At 48.4% G+C, this 24,305-nt stretch overlaps 1 protein-coding gene across 1 annotated transcript; it reads right to left on the bottom strand.

The window, feature by feature from the left end:
- Positions 1-1,403: 1,403 nt before the first annotated feature.
- znfx1 (zinc finger, NFX1-type containing 1) lies at positions 1,404-24,269 on the bottom strand. Its single transcript, XM_061218801.1, has 14 exons — positions 24,257-24,269; positions 23,134-24,134; positions 21,223-21,509; positions 19,001-19,239; positions 17,744-17,875; positions 14,724-14,872; positions 11,698-11,841; positions 10,359-10,473; positions 9,503-9,744; positions 8,603-8,742; positions 7,010-7,310; positions 5,624-5,734; positions 5,216-5,311; positions 1,404-4,998 (listed from the first exon to the last, which is right to left on the bottom strand). Exons 1-14 carry the CDS (start codon positions 24,267-24,269, stop codon positions 2,554-2,556), a joined length of 5,415 nt encoding a protein of 1,804 aa, XP_061074785.1. The 3' UTR covers positions 1,404-2,553.
- Positions 24,270-24,305: the final 36 nt, after the last annotated feature.

The raw sequence follows: 24,305 nt of genomic DNA on the forward strand, positions 1-24,305 counted from the left end.
TTCGCCACAGGCCAGCAGAAGACAGGGAGTCACCCTCGCTAACACAGCGAGTTGTGGTTCCAGCAACAGCTTGTAGCTAATGCTGTAAGATTCCGTAGGATTCGCGTCTGAAATTGGATATTGAGATGAAAAATGTTCGCCAAATCTGATTTCTCCGACAGAAGGATGTGCTCTGCACTCACAGAGGCCCTTTCAGAAATGCGCACTTCAGCAAGTCGTAGGCCTCTTTGAATTTAGTTGCATAGGATACTTGTTTCTTGTTTAATATCTCATGAGCTAGCTCTCCCTGATATTAGTAACCTCCGTCTGGTTAATTGCATCAGTATTTCTTTGCCGAGCAGTTCTCTCATTTATATTTTTGCTTTGTTGAATAGTAAGTGGTTTTTGATATTTCACAGTGGATGCAGAGGCCCATCTTTCATCAAGGAGCTATTTCTGGAAGCTCTGTTGCTAAATTAATCCTCTCCTGTACATTAACCACGGTGATGAACAGAGTGTTTCTGGCCTTTAATGTCTGTCTTTTTTGGCTTTTGAAGCTGTGCACCGCCGTTGAACGAAACAAACGACGTTATTGTTACAAGTAAAACAAGAGCACTCCTCTATTCAGGGTTGCACGGTATTAGTGGTGGAAAAGAGGCGGGGGGGGGAGGGCGGCACTGGTGACAGATGATGGAGTGTGCTTTCTTGCGATCTCACCATTTCTGATTTATCTGGTAGCACCACCCCCAACCACCCAGCAAAAATGAAATTAACGCTCTAAAAACCGCAAAACCATTAGTACCGGCAGCACGTTATCCGTTTACATTTTGTCTGTTTTCCCAGCGATCATCACACAACAGGTTTTTTTTTGTGCGCAGAGAGCAGAGTTTGGACTCCAGCTCTGGACTTTGACAGGGCTGCATTTATCATTGGAGCTGACGCACTCGGCTGCAAAGTGCCTGCAGTAGAACTGCAAGCCATCCTTGAATTCTGTGGTTTGGAGACGAAACGCGGTTACTTTGATTAGTACTATGCTTCACTGACAAAAAAACACGTTGTCTGTTGAGAGTTCTGGCAGTGCTACATTCGCTGCCATCTGTGTTCGGTACAGAGTGCGCTTTCTGATCTTACTCTGCTGGTTATTGTAAAACAGACTATTGTAAAACAGGTGCTCCTAAAATGCATCCTTTTGTAAGTCAAGGCACCTGCAACCAAATTAAAAGCACAAACAAAGTATTTTTGTACATTTAATGTAGATCTCTGCACAGCTGATCTGAAAAATATATCCATGGTAACTTCATTCGTGTGTTAGTTTGTCCTTCTTTTTTTTTGAGGTCTTGTATATCAGTCCAACTTTAGTTTCATTGCAGCCACAATATGCTGCTGCCACCTCATGCTTGCAAAGAGGAACTACACACAAGAGGTAAGAGGAAAATAAAAGGTTTTAATTTGAAAAGTGCAGTCTTCTCTTGCCATCCTTACATTCACAAGGTCTGTCTATTTTGAATGATCTACAGAAAATGGGTGAAACTTTCATCATTATTGTCAGCCACTGTGAATGGATAATCAGTAATTCAAATGGGTTCAAGTATTAAGGTTAAGTAGATCAAATGAAAGCCATTCCATGCAAGGAAAGCCTTTCCATGTCTTCTTACATTGCTTTTGACATGTAAACAGCCCTTCAAATCTTCTACTACTGCTACTGCATAGGACCTTGCATTGAATTAAAATTCTAATTAAATATTCACCAATGATTCAGCAATGATAACTGCAAGTTATATTCCAGTAAGATTTTTAAGGCACAAGTACATTAAATAAAAGCATAAAATAAGTCTCCAGTGTGTCAGTACTGTCTGTTAAACCCTGGGGTTTATTTCATCAAAAGTTAACATATTGTTGCAATTCATTAGAAAGCATCCTAAAAGGGAGGCAATCAGTTTAATGAAATACGGAACACCGCCTTGGTGCATTTGTATTCCTAAATTGTTTTTTTTATATTAAAACTGTGCAAACATTCCATGTCCTGTTTTGTATGGTGGAGGTTCTCAATCTACACATATCGTGGAACACCGTGGGGTAATGGATAGGAACAGAACTTGTAACTCTTTTATAGAATATAGGCGGGCAGTGCCATTGTAGCTGGGAGAACAGTGCTTAACCTGAACCCGCTTCTGTGAAATACCCAGGAAGCTTTGGAAGTCCCTCTAGATATACTGCTTTTAGAGGCAAATTCATAAGAAGAATCCCACAAGAGGGAAGATATACTAAAATCAGCACAGGAAGAAAATGTTGTATGCAAAAGATAAGCATGTATGGGCTGAATAGACTATTCTTGTTCTTATTACTGACTTATAGTGAAGTCCATAAGTATTTGGACAGTAAGAAGTGAACCCTGCAGGAATTACAGCCCTTCAAAGTGCTGTCACTGTCCAGATACTTACAGACACACATTTCGCTGTGACGTTTAAACAGCCGGCAAAGCTCAAAGTTCAGGAGTTTCACAGCTGCATTTGCTCAAGGTCAAAGTTCAGGAGTTTCACAGCTGCATTTGCTCAAGGTCAAAGTTCAGGAGTTTCACAGCTGCAGTTGCTCAGGGTCAAAGTTCAGGAGGTTGGCAGCCTCGGACCAGGCGGCGTGCTGGGCGCCGTCCATCTCTGTCGCCACCGCGTTCCCACTTTCCAGGGCATGGCTCATCCCGCCGATACTTACGTTGCATTCTGGGCATGTTCCCCTCTCCATGGCCCCTCCGCAGTCCCCGATGGCGTAGACGTGCCCACTGGGGCACTTGTACCAGTGCCCCTTGGCTAGGCCGATGGCCTTCACAATCATGACGCGCTCCTTGTCTGTGATGCCCAGCCCTGTGCACGGCAACTTTTTCACCAGCTCCTTCAGCGCCCTCTTGGCCTCCTGCTCGTCGCTCTGGGAGAAGGGGGCCGTCCCCTCCAGCAGGGCCCTGAGGGCGTCGATTTCGGCACGTGCCTCCGAGACCCCGCGGACGGCCTGCTTGCAAAGGATGTTGAGCTGTGCCAGGCAGGCCAGCCGGAGCGTCTCGTTCTGCAGGTCCAAGGCCTGCTGCTCGGAGAAGCGGGTCCGGGGGTGGGCCAGCCACCGGCGGCACTCCCCCACCCTCCGGGCGAATCTGCATCCGTCCACCTCGGACATGCGCTCCACGGTGCCCATCTGCCGGCCCAAGCTCTCCAGGAAGGCGGCGCGGTTCTCCAGCACCCACAGGTCGCGGAGGGCGAGGTCCCGGCGCTCCAGCTGCTCCCGGAGCTCCGCCAGCTCGGCGGGGAGGTGCCGGCGGAGGTCGGCCTTCCTCTTCACCAGCTCCAGCAGCTGCATGCGCTGGAGCTCGATCTGGACGGGCGAGCCCTTGACCTTGGCCTTGACGGCCTCGATCTCGGCCAGGCAGCGGTTGACGTGGGCTCCGTAGCGCAGGTTCCGGCGGACCGGGGTGCGGCAGCGCGGGCACTCCTTCAGCCGGATGGCCGCCTGCTCCTCCTGCTCGCCGTCCTGGCCGCCCATGGCCATGTAGCGGTCCATGGCGGCCGACTCGAAGATGTGCCTGCAGTCCTCGAGCTGGATGAAGAGGGCCTGGGGGTCCTCCTCCTCGCCGAAGAAGATCTCGGTGACCTCCTCGTGGTGGCAGACGCGGCAGCGGTCGGGGCAGGGCTCGCCGCAGAGCCCGATGCAGGGGTGTCCGCAGGGCAGGGCCTTGCCGCAGGCGCGGTTGCAGGGCGGCCGGTCGCAGGGCTCGTGGCAGAGCCGGCTGCAGTGGAGGTGCGGGCACTGCCAGGCGCAGGGCTCCACGCAGGGAGCGCAGGGCTGCCCGCAGGCCTTCCGGCAGACGCTGTGGACGCAGCGGTTCTGGCACGGCTGACGGCAGGGAGGGCACTCGGCGGTGCAGGGCTCGGCGCACGGGTGCGAGCAGACCAGCATGCGCCCGCAGGCCTTCCTGCACGGCCGGTGGAAGCGGCCCTGGTGGCATTCGTCGCAGGTGCCGGGGCAGGGATGCCCGCAGGCCAGGGTGGCCCCGCAGGGGGTCCGGCAGGGGGGCTCGCCGGCGGGGGAGTGGCCGTAGTGGCAGGCGTCCTCCTGGCGGTGGCCGCACCGCAGCTCCCTGGAGACGGGCACGGCGCAGCGGACAGTGCACACCTCCCCGCAGGAGTTGGCGCAAGGGTGGCCGCACTTCAGCGTCTTCTGGCAGGGCATCTGGCACTCAAAGTCCAGCGGGTCCAGGTGGCAGGGCACCATCTGCTTGTGCCGACACCCGGGGATGACCTTCTCCACCAGCACGCGGCAGTCGTCGCACTGGTGGTAGCACAGGTCCGGGCAGCGGTGGCCCAGCTCGCAGAGGATCTTCGGGCAGGGCTTGCGGCACTGGAACTTCTTGTGGTCGGCGTCGTAGGGGTGGCAGACCCGGGTGCACACGTGCCCGCAGTCCAGCCGGAACTCGCAGGGCAGGGAGCAGCCGCCCTCGGGGGCCTGGCGGAAGTCTTCGGCGCGGGCGACCTGGGCGCGGGTCCCTGGGTGGTTCTGGCAGCTCAGGGTGAGGGCGGGTCCCACCTGCCCGCCCTCCCGCAGGGTGTGAAGGATGCCGCTCCAGAGCTGCACCCTGCCGAACATGGCCAGGTTCCCCACGCAGTACAGGCCCTTCTTGGCGCGGGATAAGGCCACGCACACGCGGTTGGCGATCTGGAGGAAGCCCACCCGCCCCTCCGGGTTGCTGCGGACCAGGGAGAGCAGGATGATGTCGTTCTCCTCGCCTTGGTACTTGTCCACCACGTGCACTTTCACCCCGGCGAACTCGGCGGCCGGGAGCAGCTTGCGCAGGCAGTGCAGCTGACCGGTGTAGGTGGTGAGGATGGTGATCTGGGAGGGCTGGTAGTCTTGGCACAGGAGGTACTTGCAGAGGGCCACCACGAACATCGCCTCGTGCCGGTTCTGGTGGCTCCGGCCATCTTGGATCTCCTCTTCAGGGTACTGGTGCTCCACAAAGAACAGGTTGGTGAGTAGCCCCTAGGAGGGAAGAGGAGAGACAAGAGACAGGAGGACTTAGCTTCCTTTATATGTTTTTGTGTTTTTCTTGTATGGATTTTTCACGGCGTTCTGCTCGAGTTAGCAGAATGATGTCTCCTTCAAAGTGCGGTCTGCCAGAAAAAATTCACATTAAAAAAATACCTGAATCAATACAAAAAAAGGAGCACAGAAAGGAGGAGTGCATGCTCTGGCTGACCTTGATGTTTTCGTACTCGAGCACAGACGGGTGGTTCTCCAGCTCGGTGTAGATGTGCGGCGTCAGAAGACGGGCGATTTCAGGCCGCATTCGATGCTGAGGGACAGAGGGAGGGAGGGAGGCTTTTCTTACTTTTGATGTTCCTTTATTGAAGCGCAAAAGCTTTCCACAATTACCTTTGAACCTACCTCAACCCCCTGTTTACAAACCCACCAACACCCCCCCCCCCCACACACACACACACAAAGAAGGAGAAGAAGGAAAAAGAAAACCACAGAGAGAGAAAGAGAGAGAGGAAGAGACAGACAGAAAGGATTATCGCTCAGCAGAGCCCAGGAGTGAAGCGGGCCGAAGGGAGGGAGGAGTGTTCCTCACTGGAGTCGCAGAAGCTGGCCAACGCGCACTGACCTGGTAGTTGAGTCGGACGAAGGGGAAATCGAGCTTGACGAGCCTCTCGAACAGGGACACCTCCAGGTTGAAGTTCTTAGCCAGCTCGTACACGGTGGCGCTGGGGCGCAGCTGAGGACACACAATGGCGGAGGTCAGAGAGCAGTGCGGGTGCGACGCACTGCTTCATCTGCGGATATTATTCTGATAGCGGGAAAGGGATACTCAAGTTTTAAAATGGTTCAATTACTGCCACGCTGCTAAGAGCAAAAAAAGTAAAGGTGTGTTCTGGGTGGATAAATAGATTGATGATGAGATACTGATCATTATTATCTCCCTCAGAGGATATTCTTTCTAAAGCTGGTACAGGTGACTTGACAACACAGTTTCACAGTTTTCTGTAGAGACATTTGTTGTTCAATTTGTACACTGTAACTTTCTTACTTTGAGGGACATTCCTCCCTCTCAATGTCATATCATGCTAAAAAATTCACTTTATCTGGCTAATGCTTTCACTGATAAATTCTTCTGAACAACACCAAGAAGCCTCTCAGACACAATACGCCTGCAAGCAAACAATGCAGCACCGGAAATATCGCACAGCCTAGTCTTTGTATTTCGCGGACCATTGTGAGCATGTCTTTAAGTACACTAAAAAATGTTTTACTTCAATTTGGTACACCTACTGTACACCTACACTTCTTTATCAATTGAATTCTTTCAGATTTTAGTGAAAGCCCAAATATCCATGGAACAAATTGAAGCAGAAATTGTAGGTTTATCCAATGAAACATTTGTTTAGGTCTTCATTCAAATCCAAAAAAAAGTTTGGTTAATCCAATAACAAATAAAACAATAACTCCGCAACACTTGCCTCCTGCTGTGCAATTGATTTCAAAACTTTTATTGATAAAAAAAAAATTATTTGCTTTTCAGACATCTCTGTCCTTCATGAGTCTTCATGAAATAAAACTTTTTTGTCAATGTAGATCCAATCATTCTCTGACCAAGTTCCAGGCTCCAATCACAAAGACAACAATTAAGGTTCACAGGGAGGTAGGGAGGGATGGGGAGAGGTGCTGCTTGAAGAGGTGGGTCTTCAGTTTGCGCTTGAAGGTGGATTGGTCTCCAATGAGGATGAGGTGTTGGCAGGCTCGGCCTATAGCGACGTGTGTGGGCGGGCCCTACCTGCTGGTGGTCTCCAATGAGGATGAGGTGTTGGCAGGCTCGGCCTATAGCGACGTGTGTGGGCGGGCCCTACCTGCTGGTGGTCTCCAATGAGGATGAGGTGCTGGCAGGCTCAGCCTATAGCGACGTGTGTGGGCGGGCCCTACCTGCTGGTGGTCTCCAATGAGGATGAGGTTCTGGCAGGCTCAGCCTATAGTGACGTGTGTGGGCGGGCCCTACCTGCTGGTGGTCTCCAATGAGGATGAGGTGCTGGCAGGCGCGGCTCAGGGTGGTGATGGTGTGAGCCTCCAGGACCTCGGCGGCCTCCTCGACGATGATGACGCGGGGCCCGATCTCTTGCAGGGTCCGTCGGTATTTGGCGGCCCCCGTGGTCGTCATGCCGATCACGCGCGCCTCCCGCAGGACGCACAGGTCCTGCCGCAGCCGAATCTCGCCGAGCCGCTCGGCCGCGTCCTGGTAGGCCTGCTCCGACTGCAGCGCCCGCGTCCGCATGTCCGTCTGGTACCGCCAAAGCCACAGTCTGCAGAGAGACATTACATTACACTAATGCCATTTGGCAGACGCTCTTATCCAGAGTGACGTACAGTTGATCAGACTAAGCAGGGGACAATCCTCCCCTGGAGCAGGGTTAAGGGCCTTGCTCAAGGGCCCAACGGCATTGCGGATGTTATTGTGGCTGCACCGGGGATCGAACCACCGACCTTGTGGGTCCCAGTCATGTGCCTTAACCACTACGCTACAGGTCGCCCTACAAGAGAGATGCCGGTGCACAGCTGTAACTTCGTACTTCAGGTGAGTTTGGTTACCAGAACAAGGGGGCATTCATGGAAACTGGCAAAGGATTAATTCCGCACAAACATTAGGAAGTATTTCTAACAGAAACACTGGGGGATTTCAAGACCAGGCTTGAAATGGTGCTAGATAACATTTAGCTTTTAGGCAAACTAAGCAGTAGGTAGACTTTAGGGGTAGAAAAAGGAGAGCATTGCTGTGCTGAATTAATCTTATGTTATGTTATGTTATAACAACGGCGCTCAATAACAATGATCAGAGTAAATACCATCACTTACTAATCACATTACAGAAAAAAAAAAGATTTATATCCTGTTCTTTGTGCGAGACATTGTTCAGGCAATTGAACATTACTCATAGAATCACTGAAGTATAATCAGCAGAATTAATCAGAAGTCTTCTTCCCATCGCCTGATAGCCCCTGAATTATGTCCCTGGCCGTCTCTGCTCTCCGTTATATCCGCAGAACACATTTTGATTTGATGAAGGAACGTGTGGCACATATGCAAGTGCCCTCGAGCGGCTTGCTGTTCAATCCCCCGCCACGGGACTGAAGCCGCGATCCCTTCTCGACCTGCGACCCTCCCTGCTCTCTACCTGTCTGAGGAAAGCAGAACATAAGAAGGGAGAGAGGGCTGACTCTCTTTTTGTGCTTTAATGTCCAATGCATAGTGTTAAGCATTACATGATAATGATAATGCCTAACACTATGCATGCTGAGTGCTGAGTTCGAGCCGGCCAAAGAAATGTTAGCGTTTGCCGAGGGGGAGTATTGTGTAAGTATTGAGGGGTAAAGTACTGGTAGAGTCTCCAGTGCTCTCATAGTGGGAGTACTGTGTAAGTATTGAGGGGTAAAGTACTGGTAGAATCTCCAGTGCTCTCATAGTGGGAGTATTGTGTAAGTATTGAGGGGTAAAGTACTAGTAGAGTCTCCAGCGCTCTCATAGTGGGAGTATTGTGTAGGTATTGAGGGGTAAAGCCCTGGTCGTGTCTCCAGCGCTCCAGGTAATGTGAGAGTACCGGTAGAGTCTCCAGCGCTCTTGCAGTGGGAGGATCCACACGTCGTGCAGGGCTTCCTCCTCTTCATCGCTCATGGCCGTGCTCTTCACCAGCTCCCTGCGGATCCGCTGCTTCATCTTCTTCCTCTGCGCTTTCTGCATCTGCACAGGTACAGAGCGGGGCCCGTAAGCACTAACCCAAGGGTATGAGCGACCCTGAACTGCTCTGCATGGAGGAATGGTCAAAATGATAACACAGATTATCGGAAAAGACTTGTGGTTGTCATCTTTGTTATTATTGGCTCCCAAGTATTAAACCAGGAGTGCCAATAATAATAGCGACTCCTCACCACCAGTGGGGTTAGTGGGGTGTTAACAAGATGTTACCAGATTGTTAGCGTGGTGTCGGCAGATTGTTAGCGGGGGTGTTAGCTGATTTTTAGCGAGGTGTTAGTGGGCTCAAAAGTGTTAAACCAGGGGTGCCAATAATAAAAGCGTCTCCTCACCACCAGTGTACACTACCAGTGGTGTAAGTGGAGTGTTAGCAAGGTGTTACCAGATTGTTAATGGGGCGGTAGCTGGTTGTTAACAGATTGTTAGCAGGATGTCAGCAGATTGTTAGCAGAGTGTTAGCCGGATGTTAGCGGGGTGTTAGCAGGATGTTAGGGGCATTTTAGCAGGTGGTTAGCAAATATTACAGGGGTGTTAGCAGGGTGTTAGCGAGGTGTCAGCGGGTGGGCTAGCACCATGTTAGAGGGGTATTACCAGGATGTTTGCAGGGTGTTGGAGGCGTGTTAGCAGTGTGTTAGTGGGGGTTTAGCGGGTGTTAGTGAGTTGATAGCATGGAGTTAGCACAGTGTTAGAGGGGTGTTAAGAGGATGTTACCGGGTGTTAGCAGGGGGTTAGGGTGTGAGTGCAGTACCTGCCAGCCGTCCGTGCTCATCACAGGGTCTCTCTCGGTGCGGTTCAGGCTCAGCGCTAACATCATTCCTTCCAGCACTTTCACCGCCATTTCCGTTTTACTCTTCTTCTTCTTCCCACCCATGCCCGGAAACTCCGCCTCTTCAATGATGCGCTCCGCCTGGATCAGCTCTGCCTCTTCTTCCACCTCCACCAGTTCATCTTCTTCCTCCTGATCTGGGTCTTCCTCTTCCTCCTCTGGAACTAGAAGTTATGCTCTACATCGAATATTTGCTGTTGTGATATCAATAGACAGGTTATGCATAATGTAGGCATTTCAATGGCCTAGTCCCTCAAAATAATCTACATTGTAGATTCAGTACAGAGTCAGTGGAAAAGAGCGTAGCGTCAGTGAGGCATTCGTGTGGAATCAGTGTTGAGTCAGTGTCAAGTCAGTGTCCATCCAGTATCCATTCAGAGTCAGTATAAAAAGAACATAGGAACAGGGTTGAGCAAAATTAGTGGAAGGTCAGCGTAGGTTCAGTACGGAGTCAGTGTGAAATCAGTATAGATTCATAATAGATTTAGTGTAAGGTTAGTGTAGCTTAGTGTAGTGTAGTATGGAGTCAGAGTCAGTGTAAAAGAGCGTAGCGTCAGTGAGGAATTAGTGTGAGTCAGGGTGAAGTCAGTGTGGAGTCAGTGGGGAGGCAGTGTCGAGGCAGTGTCGAGTCAGTGTTGAGGCAGTGTCGAGGCAGTGTCGAGGCAGTGTTGAGGCAGTGTCGAGTCAGTGTTGAGGCAGTGTCGAGGCAGTGTTGAGGCAGTGTTGAATCAGTGTTGAGGCAGTGTCGAGTCAGTGTTGAGTCAGTGTGGACTCTCACCAGCATTCTCAGCGTTAGGGTGCCGTTCTCTCTGCTGGAACTCAGAGGAGCCCAGGCCCAGCCACTCCAGGATCAGGGACTGCTTCGTTCCGTAGCACTCCCACCCGTCCCACATCTGAGCCGACACAAGGACACTGGCCTCAGGAGACTGCACGCTCAGCAGGGCTAGAGCGGCTCGGCCTGCCCCCGCAGAGCTTCAGTCTAATGGGGCTTCATACACAATCCTCCACAAATATGCTAAATATACTGTGAAATGGGCTGATGTAATTGTGTGGGCATTGGGAGACTGTCATGTATATCCTGATTTTCTGATTTTCTGATCCAAGGAGGCTGTCAGCAGGAATGGACTGTGGTGCAGGTAGCTGAAGATTACAGTGTGCTTACTGCAGCAGTTCAGAAATAGAAATGGGGGACAGGAGGACTGGGCTGCTCAATGAGGCAGGAGGTGGGAGGGGCTTATGGGCTCTCTCCCTGTGGTGGGAGCAGGGCAGGGCTTATGGGCTGCTTGCTCAAGCTGTTCGAGTAAAGGGGTGGGCTAAGGGGCGGGGCTTACAGGCTGTCCCAGCGAGGGGGTGTGGTAAGGGGTGTGGTAATGGGTGGGGTAAGCGTTGGGGTAAGGGGTGGGGTAAGTGTTGGGGTAAGGGGTGGGGTAAGTGTTGGGGTAAGGGGTGGGGTAAGTGTTGGGGTAAGGGGTGGGGTAAGTGTTGGGGTAAGGGGTGGGGTAAGTGTTGGGGTAATGGGTGGGGTAAGCGTTGGGGTAAGTGTTGGGGTAAGGGGTGGGGTAAGGAGTGGGGTAAGGGGTGGGGTAAGTGTTGGGGTAAGGGGTGGGGTAAGTGTTGGGGTAAGGGGTGGGGTAAGGGGTGGGGTAAGGGGTGGGGTAAGTGTTGGGGTAAGGAGTGGGGTATGCGTTGGGGTAAGGGGTGGGGTAAGTGTTGGGGTAAGTGTTGGGGTAAGGGGTGGGGTAAGGGGTGGGGTAAGCGTTGGGGTAAGGGGTGGGGTAAGCGTTGGGGTAAGGGGTGGGGTAAGTGTTGGGGTAAGGGGTGGGGTAAGCGTTGGGGTAAGGGGTGGGGTAAGTGTTGGGGTAAGGGGTGGGGTAAGGGGTGGGGTAAGTGTTGGGGTAAGGAGTGGGGTATGCGTTGGGGTAAGGGGTGGGGTAAGTGTTGGGGTAAGGGGTGGGGTAAGTGTTGGGGTAAGGGGTGGGGTAAGGGGTGGGGTAAGCGTTGGGGTAAGGGGTGGGGTAAGCGTTGGGGTAAGGGGTGGGGTAAGTGTTGGGGTAAGGGGTGGGGTAAGCGTTGGGGTAAGGGGTGGGGTAAGGGGTGGGGTAAGTGTTGGGGCTTACGGGCTGCAGACGCAGGCTGTCCCAGTGCCTCTCGGAGATGAAGAGCTCCAGGTACTGCTCGTGCAGCACTCCCCTCAGACTGCACTCCAGCTGACTGGCCTGCTGCACCATCTTCTGCTCCGCCTGCCCCAGCTCCGTGCTGATCTATACAACACAACACACAGCGCGGCCATTAACACTGCCATTAACACAGCCATTAACACTACCATTAACACTGCCATTACACTGTCATTAACACTGCCATTAACACTGTCATTAACACTGCCATTAACACAGCCATTAACACTACAATTAACACTACCATTAACACTGTCATTAACACTGCCATTACACTGCCATTAACACTGTCATTAACACTGCCATTAACACTGCCATTAACACTGCCATTAACACTGTCATTAACACTGCCATTAACACTGTCATTAACACTACCATTAACACTGTCATTAACACTGCCATTAACACTGTCATTAACACTGTCATTAACACTGCCATTAACACTGTCATTAACACTGTCATTAACACTGCCATTAACACTGTCATTAACACTGCCATTAACACTGTCTTTAACACTGCCATTAACACTGTCTTTAACACTGCCATTAACACTGCCATTAACACTGCGCTCAACTCTGTGCTAATCTGCACAACACAACACACAGTGCGGCCATTAACACTGTCATTAACACTGCCATTAACACTTTAACTCACTTTAGCTCACTTTAACTGTGTCCCAACTCTCACTTTAACTGTGTCCCAACTCTGTGCTAATCTATGACACAACACAGTGCAGCGATCAACACTGTGATTAACTCACTGTAACTGGGCCAATTTCACCGTCAGCTCCGTGCTGATGTATACAGTAAAATCTTCAGTGCAGAACAGACTCTAAACTCTGAGAGTAACTCATAACTCTACGAGCGCATGTGGTCCCTGTTGGACTCACACCACAGAGCCGATTTCACACTGGGAATTTTATTCTGATCCGCAGGGCACAACACTGCGCTCAGTTCTTCATTACTTACTGCTCCTTTTAACTTACATTTTTCTCGACAGTCGCAGACGCAAATGAGCGATTTCCTGCGCCTGCGAGCTGTTCACAGCCATTCAGAACTACAAATATTAATAGCCAGAAAGCGTCTCCATCTGTTATTGACACAGATTCTCACGTCGCCTTCTCGCTCCCACACCGACCACCTGCTCCGAGTCTTTTTATACGCCGACGGCTCGCTGTTTCAGAGTGCCGCTGTGAGCATCCGAGACGGAATTCCGAGACGGGAAAACCGCGCCCTCGCGGCCAAGGGGGTGGGGACCTGCTTCCCTACACCAGGGAGAATGGGCCGGGCTGTGTTTCCGGGGCTCAGAGGGAACTTAAACCTTTCACCAGGGAGAATGGGCCGGCTGTGTTTCCGGGGCTCAGAGGGAACTTAAACCTTTCACCAGGGAGAATGGGCCGGCTGTGTTTCTGGGGCTCAGAGGGAACTTAAACCTTTCACCAGGGAGAATGGGCCGGGCTGTGTTTCCGGGGCTCAGAGGGAACTTAAACCTTTCACCAGGGAGAATGGGCCGGCTGTGTTTCCGGGGCTCAGAGGGAACTTAAACCTTTCACCAGGGAGAATGGGCCGGCTGTGTTTCTGGGGCTCAGAGGGAACTTAAACCTTTCACTAGTTGTTTGTTAGGTAACAAGGAACAATATGAGCTAGAATTTGTGTTAAGAGAATCAATATTTAAGGAAATCCTTAAGAAAGAATGCAATATTCAAAATATCAATTATTGATGGAGCTCTATCAGCTAGGCTATTTTGTACAATAAAGAGAAAAATGCATTCTATATATCAATTAATTGGACTACAAATTTAATTGAAAGTAATCATTCTCAACTAATTTCTCTCTGAAAAGTTAGGTTTTGAAAATGATTGAGTTCGTACCCACAATCCAAAATCTGATGCGCTTTGTCTCTTGGTTAGAATAAAATAGTATAGCAGTCATTATGATTTTGATTTTGGGTACAGTATTACAATATTTTGTTTATGTATGAAATTTCTCGTCATGTTTGTAATACTTTGGCAGTTGTAACCCCCTATCCCCCAGTAAATTGTACCCTTGTCTCAACCCGGCAAAAAATATATATAGATTGTAATGAGACTTGAAATCCTACTTTTTTTCTCTCAAGTACGAAATATTAGCTTGTTTTGAGCCGTTTGCTTAACAAGTGAAACATTCTTACCCCACAGGCAAAGCTCGAAATGAGTCAAACTATCTTAGCTCATTGACAATATTTTTGCTTTATTTTGTAAAAAGAAGTCGCACCTGGAGCAATGTGTGGTTAAGGGCCTTGCTCAACGGCCCAACAGCTGTGCAGGGACTTTTGGGCCCCAGTCAAGTACCATAGCAGCCTGTAGCATGGTTTAAGTTGTATCTATGTGATCACCCTCGGACTCAACTCACTTGTCCCTGGGGTCGATTTGCACTTCATTGTACGTCGCTCTGGGTAAGAGTGTCTGCTAAATGCCTCAACTGTAATGTAATGTGATGTGGTTAAGGTACATGACTTGGACTTGGTCGGTGGCTCGATCCCTGGTGTAGCCACGATAAGATTTGCACAGCTGTCAACGCCCTTAACCCAACATTGCTCCAGGGGGGATTGTCTCCTGCTTAGTCTAATCAACTGTAAGTCGCTTTTGGATAAAAGCTAAATAACATGTAATGTAATATAGGCTATACATGTGCAAGTACATGTACCGGTCCTGGAGGGCCGCAGTGTCTGCTGGTTTTCGGGTTGTTCCTGGCACCTGTAGTAAAGTCTTCGATTGGCTAAATAATCCACAAACCTTTAATTGACAGCTGATTGAAAGGAAACCAGAAATACCAGCACACACTGCGGCCTTCCAGGACTGGAGTTAGACACCCCTGCCTTAGCGGCTAGGCTACAGGCTGCCCCAGTGTGATCGAGTACTTGTTGAGAATGAGAGATTTGGGGATTCGGGCAGTGGAAGTTTGTGCGGTGCGCAGGGGGGCGAGGGTCACCTCGTAGTGGGCGCGGCGCAGGTGGGCGGGCAGGCCCCGGCGGAAGCTGGGACCCCCGGTCAGCTCCCGGAGGGTGAAGCGCTTCAGGACCTCGCTGTTACTGCGGCCCCCGACCCGCACAATCCCGTCCTCCAGAAAGCTGTGGATCCCTGTTCCCCCGGACACACAGAGCACAGCAAATAAGATAAAAAGATGAAGAAAACAATAACGACGAAAACAATAATAAACGGAATACGCAGTAAAATATAAATATGCCCATCCCCGTTCCCGTCCCTCACCCCCGAGTGCAAAATCGATATTGCGCTTCATGGAGGGATGTCCTGGATAAAAGCAAGGACTGAAAGCCCAATTTCATCTTCACCTAATCTCATTTAAACACGATGGGATACACGGCGAGGCGTTTTCATTCTGTTACGAACCTGTCCGAGGCAGAACCGTGCACTCAATAACCAGCACCAGTCTTTTGAAAGCAAATGGTTTTATCTTCCGAAAATCTACTCCGGGTGAGGTAATACCCTTCCTCAACGTACTCATTCTTTACTTGTTAATATTGCTTCACTGAGCCCAAATACTGAGCACTTTATTAGGAACACTATACTAATACTCTCAAAACAGCCTCAATTCCTCATGGTATGGATTCTACAAGTGCTCCTTTGAGATTATGTTCCATGTTGACATGATTGCATCACACAATTTCTGGAGATTTGCCAGCTGCACATTCACGCTGCGAATCTCCCATTCTACCACATCCCAAAGGTGTGCTACTGGACTCAGATCCGGTGACTGGGAAGGCCACTGAAGAACATTAAACGCATTGTCATGTTCATGAAACCACTACTACTTTTGCTTTGTGACATGATCCATTATCATGCTGGAAGTAGCCATTAGAAGATGGGTACATTGTGGCCATGAAGGGATGCACATGGTCAGTAACAATACTCAAATAGGCTGTGGCATTCAAGCGATGATTGATTGCTAGTAACAAGCCCAAAGTGTGCCAAGAAAACATTCCCCACATTACACCACCGCCACCAGCCTGGAAGGCAGGTTGGGTCCATGGATTCATGCTGCTGGTGCCAAATGCTGCCGTACCATCTGTATGCCTCAGCAGAAATCGAGATTCATCAGTCCTGGCCAGGTTTTTCCAGTCTTCAACTGTCCAGTTTTAGTGAGCCTGTGCCCACTGCTTCCTCAGCTTTCTGTTCCTGGGTGACAGAAGTGGAACCCGACGTGGTCTTCTGCTGTTGTAGCCCATCCGCCTCAAGGTTTGACGTGTTGTGCATGCTGAGGTGCTTTTCTGCTCACCACAATTGTACAGAGTGGTTATCTGAGTTAACCTTCTGGAAATTCCACTTCAAAGTCAATTCAACAACAGCTTTGTCATGAAATGTAACCATTTCATCCAGGTCCCAGACAACACCTCTAGTGCAGGTAATGTTATTAAATACAGTTTTAAGTATCTATTTGTGAGACTGAAATGTGTATGCAACCTCACGTTTATCACTATTTTCATTAGAGGACAGTGAATTCATAATACACTTATCAAATTTAAATAAAAGCACAAAGAAATGGGTTGAATGAATACCTCATGTGAATGACTATATTGAAAATATAATGTCATTATCTATTAATCTAATTATAACTGCAATGAAATGTTCAGTTTTCTGGCCGTAGCCACAGTTAACAAAAAACAGGTCTCTCAGCAGAAACAACTATGCAGAACAGCTCCAGACATGCAAAACATGATACTGTCGTACAATAGTCCCTTGTGTGTAGCAGATGACACCTTGTCTCAGTTAAATATGATAGCAAGTTCAGCTAAGTTCAGACAACGGTCAGACAATATCAAGCGGTTTCAGAACATTACGTTTTCTAGTATGAACACACTGCAAGCATAAAACAGTATGTTCAGAAAGCACAGAACTGTAGGCCGGTAGTACGACCAGTGATTAGACCAGCTCTTCTGAGTATGCAGCTTAGCGCTTCTAACACACTTCTGGGTAAGTGGGTAAGCAGCATACTGACACCCATTGGCCCATGGGTACTTACAGATAAAGCAGATCTGTATTAGTGTTCGTTGTTGCCATTTCTATTGTCAAAATCAGGGGGGCTGTTGTTATTTCTCTCTTGCCCACTCAGTTCTGCAATTATTCCTCCTCCAGCTGATTTGTTCTGCTCATTTTGTTTACCGCTTGGTTTTCCAATCCACTGTTTGCCTGTACAAGCACGTTGGCTTGCCCTTTGCACAAAAAAACTGTGTGGGGGATATTTTATATACGGACACCTGTGTTTTCATGTCCCAATTTTGACAGGTTTCGCCAGAAACTTCCGTGGCTCCCAAGTTCCAAATCCCTTGGACTGAAGCGACCAAATAATTATGGGGTCATAATGAGCTGGGTTATAATACCGCATGAAAGTCATAACAGGAACAGAAATCAGCATTAGGTATTGCTGTCAAACAGCTTACACTGCAAAAAACAAAAAAAAAGTCCCCATAATGCGAGAATCATTTTAGCCTTATATTTAATACATAAAATCTTTTTTCTATTACTTTTTTGTTAAATAAGACAAAAATACTGCCAATGAGGTGAAATATATTTGACTCATTTAAAGATAAGCCAATGGGGTAAGACAATTTCTCCTGTCAAGCAAGCAGTAACTTAAAGCTAATATTTTGCACTTAAGTCACTTGTTAAGATAGACTTTCTTTGCAGTGCATGGCTGACTGGAATTACCATGAACATAACAGGGCTAATTTATGGGGACAGGAAAAACATGGACATCTGGAAGGAGCTGTCCACTGATCACGATGAAATAACAAATAGAATAACAAATGGTGGACACCTTCAGGCTATACTGCAGTGACATCATGAAGCAATCCAGGAAGTATAGCAAGAAAGAATCCACCATTCACTGGTTACATTGTTCTGTTCATTACTAATAACATGCTCCATGATTGGTGGAGCATAACAGGAAGTAGATCTGTAAAGGTGCTCAAAGCCCACGTCCAGATTCATTACCTTCCAGGAACTGGTCCAGCGCGTGATTGGTGTAACAGACGACCAGCACTGGCAAGTTGGCATCACCTTGCTGCCATAATTCAGAGTTGGTCAGAAGAGCCTGGGCAATCTTGAGCCCCACGTAAGTCTTTCCTACCAGGTAAGAAACCGACATGTTCATTAAATTACAGTGTGTTACATACATTCACCTGAGTTACATGGGAAACAGGGCCGAACCTGGCTACCAACATTCCCATACCAGCAAGTGCTTATGCAAGATCACTAATGCAAGTTAACTATGCTAACAAATAACCAAAATAACTAAAACCAACCCTTGAATGCATATAGATGACCCCAGAGTGAAAAAGAAACATTTGAAAGTAATTTCAAACATGAACCAGTTAAAAAAGAGAAACATTGCTAGAACTGTGTAATACGTTCATTGTCACAAATAACTGTTTGTGAAATTTGCATGTAAGCAAAGTCATAAAATGCGTGCAATTCTGAAAACCCCTATTTACCATATTGGAATACAGAAAAACAGCAAAAGATACACAATCTAATTAAAATTAACCAGATCTCATTGTCATGACTGATCTCAGCGGTCCTCTTGGTTGGCTAAATTCCACCAGGAAAGATCAATCGAGCACAGAAAAGTATTTTAATCCAAAACAATTATATATTTCACAGAGGTCTGCTTCAGACAGAGGAGAACAAGCACATTAATTACAGATAGAGAAGCACTAGTAAACCTATAATGGAGGTAATACCTTAGGAAAAGACAGAGAACTAATACCCTATTAACAGACAAAGACGTTGACAAAGTGGTAATAAATTAGTGAAAGAGTATTAATTACAGATACAGGTGTCACTCCACGACAGGTGTAACGGCGCATTAATCACAGACAGATAAGTAATCAAACGAATTAGCATTAGTTTGGCGGCGTTTGCCTTATAACCCAACTGAAAATAAAAACAGCTCAAGCTAGATTTTGAAACAGCTGCTAGCTGGTTGACCAGTTCAGACCAACTTCCAGCTCGACATGGTTTAGCTGGTTGACCAGTTCAGACCAGCTCCCAGCCTGACAATGTTTGACCATCTCAAGCTATGTTTTGAAACAGTTGGTAGCTGGATGACCAGCGATCAGCTCAGACAAGCTACCAGCACTAGCTGGTTGACCAGCTCATAACCAGCTAGACTAGCTTCATGATCAGCTTGGCCAGCTCAATTTTCAAGCAACAGGGAAAGCACATAATTCGGAGGACAGCGTTAGGTACCTGTGCCGGGGGGTCCCTGGATGATGGCGAACTCCTTGGTGAGCGCTAATTTGAGGGCCCTCATCTGTGACTCGTCCAAGCCCAGGTATTCCTTGGGGGGCCAGGCGAGGGGGTCTCGGACACTGAAGTGCCGGAGCTCACCCTTAAACTCAGGGGTTGCTATGGGCGCCAAGTCGTATATATCCTCAACAATGAGGTAGGCAGGAGGGGCCACATCCGTCTTGCACTCCACTATGTACCTTGGATAACACAGAGGAATCATAACATTTACAGAGGTGCAGACCAAGGTCAAATAAGTAATCGATTCAAATACTTGAAAAGTTCTGCAGAGATGCCCTTTCGACCAACCAAGGGACCTGAATTAGGCCAGGTCACCTATGGCATCGCAAGGCCCTAACGTAGAAGCGGAACGGTTCTGGAGATCAGTAATGAGTCAGCACACTGCCGGAGCCACTTTCTAATGCGGACTCCAGCTCTGACTCATATGACTCCTAAAAAGCTAGCTCCAAAATTACGCCTTGCAAGGTTGTGTGTGTGAAAATGAAATGATCCAATACCTCATCTCAAACTGTTAACCCCGAACACAGAGGGCAGGAGCACAGGGCTAAAGAGACTGAGTGAGTCTGCAGTCAGAGTTTTTTTAATCTGCACTAGGGGAGAATACCTACAAGTTCCTCTGTTGTATTGAAATATATCCATTGACGCTGAAACAATAAAGACTCCCATCTGCATTTCTTTTGATAACTCACAAAGAGAGAAAATTAAGGAATTCATGTTTTTTTTATATTAGAATATGAATATTTTATAGCTGGGATGAAAGTTTGTGATGTGACAATTTTATAATTGTGCACCATTACTTTCTCTTCAAATAAATTACAAAGACCTGCCACTGTGCCCTTGATCCAAAGCATACATTTTTATTTATTATTATTTTTGTGAAGCAATTTGTCATTAATTTCCTTAAAAAGAACTGTCTCATTGGCTTAAACAACACAAAGAATCCTTGTGTTTCGGTCCGTTGCGACTGCACCTTTGTTTATCCCTTCACAAAAAAAGGAACATTGCTCATTAGCAACTTAGAGGAGTACAGGCTATGATTTATCTGCTACCTCACAGAGCTAATAATATTACAGCATGGTTGCAATGTAATTATCTTCCTCTTAAATTAACACACAAATCTAAACATATTTTCCATTTAGAATAAAGAACATTATATATATGCAGCAGCTCTTGTGTGGAAAAAGCCATACTAGACCACCAGCCCAGTGGCTGGGCTGAACAAAAACAAAAAAAAAACATCCTACACATTAATTAAAGGAATATTAACACATTTCATCATCTGTTCTCCTTATGTCAAGTGTCATCGATCCATCAACATGGTTTTACAAATTAGCCTTCAAGGTAAGTTTCAACATGAGCTATGAAATCAGACCGGGCAGCTCATAACTACACATTTAAATAACCTTGCACTTCAAATAATGATAAAACAATACTCCTAATTATAAGTCTTTGCTTATTGACTATTATCTATTTCAAGGTGATCACAGTTTTTGGTTTCCGCTGGTTTATTTACAGTACGTCACAGCTTGAGACAGCAAACTGTATTGGGCATGTAATCCAAAAGGATTTCTACTTGCATTACAATCTAAATACACAGTCACAATCACCTGAATAATTATACATTCAGTGATCAATTGTGACCCTTAAAAAGCTATTAGTTAATGCAATGCACCAGGCAAGAGGAAGGAATGTCTGAGTGACCAGGTGCAACAGTAGGCTATCCTCCTTGTACACAGTATACAAAAGTCAATTTTATTTTGTCATTTGCAACAAATACAAACAGGTATGAAAACAAGAGGCCAGCACCAGTCATGATGGAACTCTCACTGAACTAAAAAAACAATTGCCATTGGTTGATGTTTGGTCATAATTATGGAGAGGTCTATATAAGAATATCTCATCATTCATTTGTGACAAAGGACAGGCCTGTCAACTATAATCAATAAAGTTGCCAATCAGCCAGAACCAGTGCTGTGGACTCTTTTAAATTGTAAATAAGCAGAAATGTTGATTTTGTTTACAAAATACTAAGTGAAAAGTAGGTATTTTGGAAAATTTTCAAGGAATTACCGTGATCATAAAAAGTATTTATAAGTAAACAAAACTTTACAGGTGGAAACTCAAATCTATAGCGGCGTTTGATATTCCTGTGGGAGTCGTACCTCTGGAAGGGCAAGTCTTCCACTTCCTGTTCCTGCAGCCCCTCCAGAACGTGGCGGTAGGCCTCGAAATAGGCCGTGGTCTCCACCATGAGGAAGGAGTCGGACACCCGGACCGCGGCCAGCGCCGGACGGCTGTCCTGGCAGAACCGGAGCTGGACCTCGCCCTTCTGGAGCTCGGCCGGGTCCCGGTCCGACACCGTGGCGAACAGGAAGGTCTCAAAGTTGTCCCGCGACAGGCAGACCAGGGAGCCGTACAGGAGCCGCTTGGAGTTCTGCCAGCGCACAAACTGGAGCGAAAAAACAGAAGAGTGCAGGTGAGGAACGGCCAAAGGCCAAAGTTTGACACAATGTCTGTGGATGTTCTCTGAGAGACAGTGCAAGGCCATTTTGTTTGTACATTATGAAAACCCCTGTTTCCATATGCACTAAATGCAGAATTTGGCGCTCCTATAATCTGTCATTAATTTATTTGGATCTGGTTAGATTTTTTTGTTCTTATTTTCATGAAATGTTCTTATTTTCAGTGTATTTTTTGTCACGCCAAAGCTTACGTATTTTTGAGAAACGGCTGAGCGGGTGAAAAGACTCAGCACAGGTTATGATACTTTAAGATGAGTTTGCTTACTGTGCCCTTTGCTTACGGTTTTCCCTCAAATCTTTTATTTTGTACAAGAGCTCTGTAAAAACATTCACATCTTAAATCTGTCTCAAAGCACCTAACCAAAGAACATTTCCAAGTCACTCCTAGAGTCACACAGTGCCACATTAGGAGATTCTTTTGAGGATTACAGTTGATTTAATCTCTTCAGGTGACTCTGATGGTCAGTAAAGTAAAGGATCCTGAATTGGAGCAGTTTCCCCATGACTATAAATTCATTATTTCAGTATTTAGTATCTAGCAAAGGGCTCTCTCCCTCTTCTCAATTCCACCATAGGCAACACACTGCAGGTTTGAAACTGCTGCCTACAGACACAGCTGGTAGAGAAAGAGCTCTGGGGAATGACAGGCTTAGCATGGCTGAGCAAAAATGCTGAAACAAGAAAAGAACACGCATACATTTTACACTTATCGATTCAGAATCAATCAAAGCAGGTAGCAAGGCAAGTTACAGCTTTGAGAGGCATTACAAGTGAAAAGCATTTATTAGTTTGTGATTTCACAGCTGGTGACAAGTCAAGTCCCAGACTTTTGGGTGGAAAAAAACAGCACACATTTTAACAAATACATTTAATAAAGAAAAACAAATAAGTACAAGGAGACTGGCTGTTTGCTTGCAAAGCAACGATCTGGAAAATTGCACATGGCCTTGACTGACTGTTATCTCTGAAGCTGGAGCATTAATATTCTCCTCCCTTTCCACTCCAACTGGCTCAAAATGGCGTCCATGCATCGCCCAGGAGGAGGAGGATATACACTCAGTGCGGACTTTATTAGGTATTCATTACACTTTCTTGGACTTATTGGTCTTCTGCTGCTGTAGCCTTATGCTGTAGCCTAGTGGATCTAAAGAGGTTTGATTGTGTGTTCAGAGATGCTCTTCTGTGTACCACTGTTGTAATGTGTGGTTATTTGTGTTACTGTCACCGTCCTGTCAGCTTTGACCAGTCGGGCCATTCTCCTCTGACGTCTCTCATTAACAAGGCATGTCTGTCTGCAGAACTGTGGCTCACTGGATGTTTTGCTTGAGTTGGTGAAACCATGTTGAATATGAAGCTGGTCTGAACTGGTCAACCAGCTACCAGCTGTTTCACAACCTAGCTTAAGCAGTTTTTTTCAGCAGGGTGTTTTTCTTAAAGATTCTAGAACTCCATCGCTTTTAATTACTAGTAGTGATTGTGAAGTCAGCATGATCATTTCCTTAACAGTCTAATCACACATGCAAGATCGTTCACCTTACAGGGTTAACTGACCTTCAAAGGGCTTGGGTCAAACTGGACCTTGTACGCGGTGCCTGTCGGAGTGCACAGAGGCACCAGCAGACGGGTGTCGAAGTAAACCCTGATGTCATCGAATCGCTTCCTCTTCACCGGCACCTGGCCCAGGCTCTCCTCCTGGTAGCTGAGCAGAAGCTCACGGATTCCCTCGCGTAGCGGACGCACAAAGTCCTCCCTCAGCAGACGGAAGTGGGTGTCCAGGTACACCTGGCCGCTGGGGTAGCTGCAGGAGGTGATGTTGGGCCGTAGGAAGGGCTTCTGGTCCTGGTGGATCTCCTCGGGCGTTGGGTAGATGGTCATGGTGCGGAAGTCGCCTTCCCCGGGCGGGGCATCCTGCTCGGGATCCAGGAAGGTGTAGTTGTCCGACCTCAGGGTCCCGTCCCTGGCTTTCTCCTGAAGGTGGTTCACCAAGCCCTGGATCTTCTCCAGGTTCTGCTCCACCTGGTCGGAGATATCTTCCCCCGAGGCTCGGAGACCGTTGATGGCTGGCCCTAGGAGGGCCACCAGCATGGAGGTGACCTGCACGGAGCTGGCCGGGAAGATGGCGAGCATGTCCCCGAGCAGGCCCACGATGCTGCCCAGGTGTTGGGCGTACTGGGCGCGGCGGGCCCGGGCGTGGTCCGTGATCATGCCCACGATGTAGTGGGGGAGGATCGAGCGAAGGAAGCCCGAGTCCTTCACCACGCCGGCGAGGTGCTGGACGATGCGCCGGTCGCTTCTGGAGCCCACAGCCTTGGCCAGGGCCTGGCAGAGCAGCTGGATCATGCCATGGCCCATGGTCTTCTCCTCCAGGAGGAGCAGCAGGCCGGGGCTGGAGGACAGCGTGATGGCCACTTCGGAGGGCTCTTTCCCCACCAGCTCCTCCAGGGCCTTGAAGCCCAGCCTCCGCACCTCCTGGGTGCCCTCCCTGGCCTGGTCCCTGTCCCTGCCCCTACCACCCCCACCCCTGCCCCGTCCCCTGTCCCCCCTCCCTACATCTTCTCTCACAATATTCGCTTCCCCTTCCCCTCTCTCCGCGCCATCCCCCCTCCCTCTCCCTCCCCCTCTCCTTCCTCCTCTCGCTCCTCCTCTCCAGGCATCACCCTCCCTCTCTCTCCACTCTCTCTGCCCATCTTCCCTCCTGTCGTCCGGCAGGTGGGCCCTGTTCC

This window comes from Conger conger, chromosome 14 (assembly GCF_963514075.1).
Source record: "Conger conger chromosome 14, fConCon1.1, whole genome shotgun sequence".
Taxonomy (NCBI): domain Eukaryota; kingdom Metazoa; phylum Chordata; class Actinopteri; order Anguilliformes; family Congridae; genus Conger; species Conger conger.

Coding starts and splice junctions, on each gene's coding strand:
- znfx1 (XM_061218801.1), bottom strand. Junction 7,311..8,602: donor GAGCGCTGGAGACTCTACCG/GTACTCTCACAT, acceptor GTCTCTCTGCAG/ACTGTGGCTTTGGCGGTACC. Junction 4,999..5,215: donor TCGAGTACGAAAACATCAAG/GTCAGCCAGAGC, acceptor CTTCCCTCCTAG/GGGCTACTCACCAACCTGTT.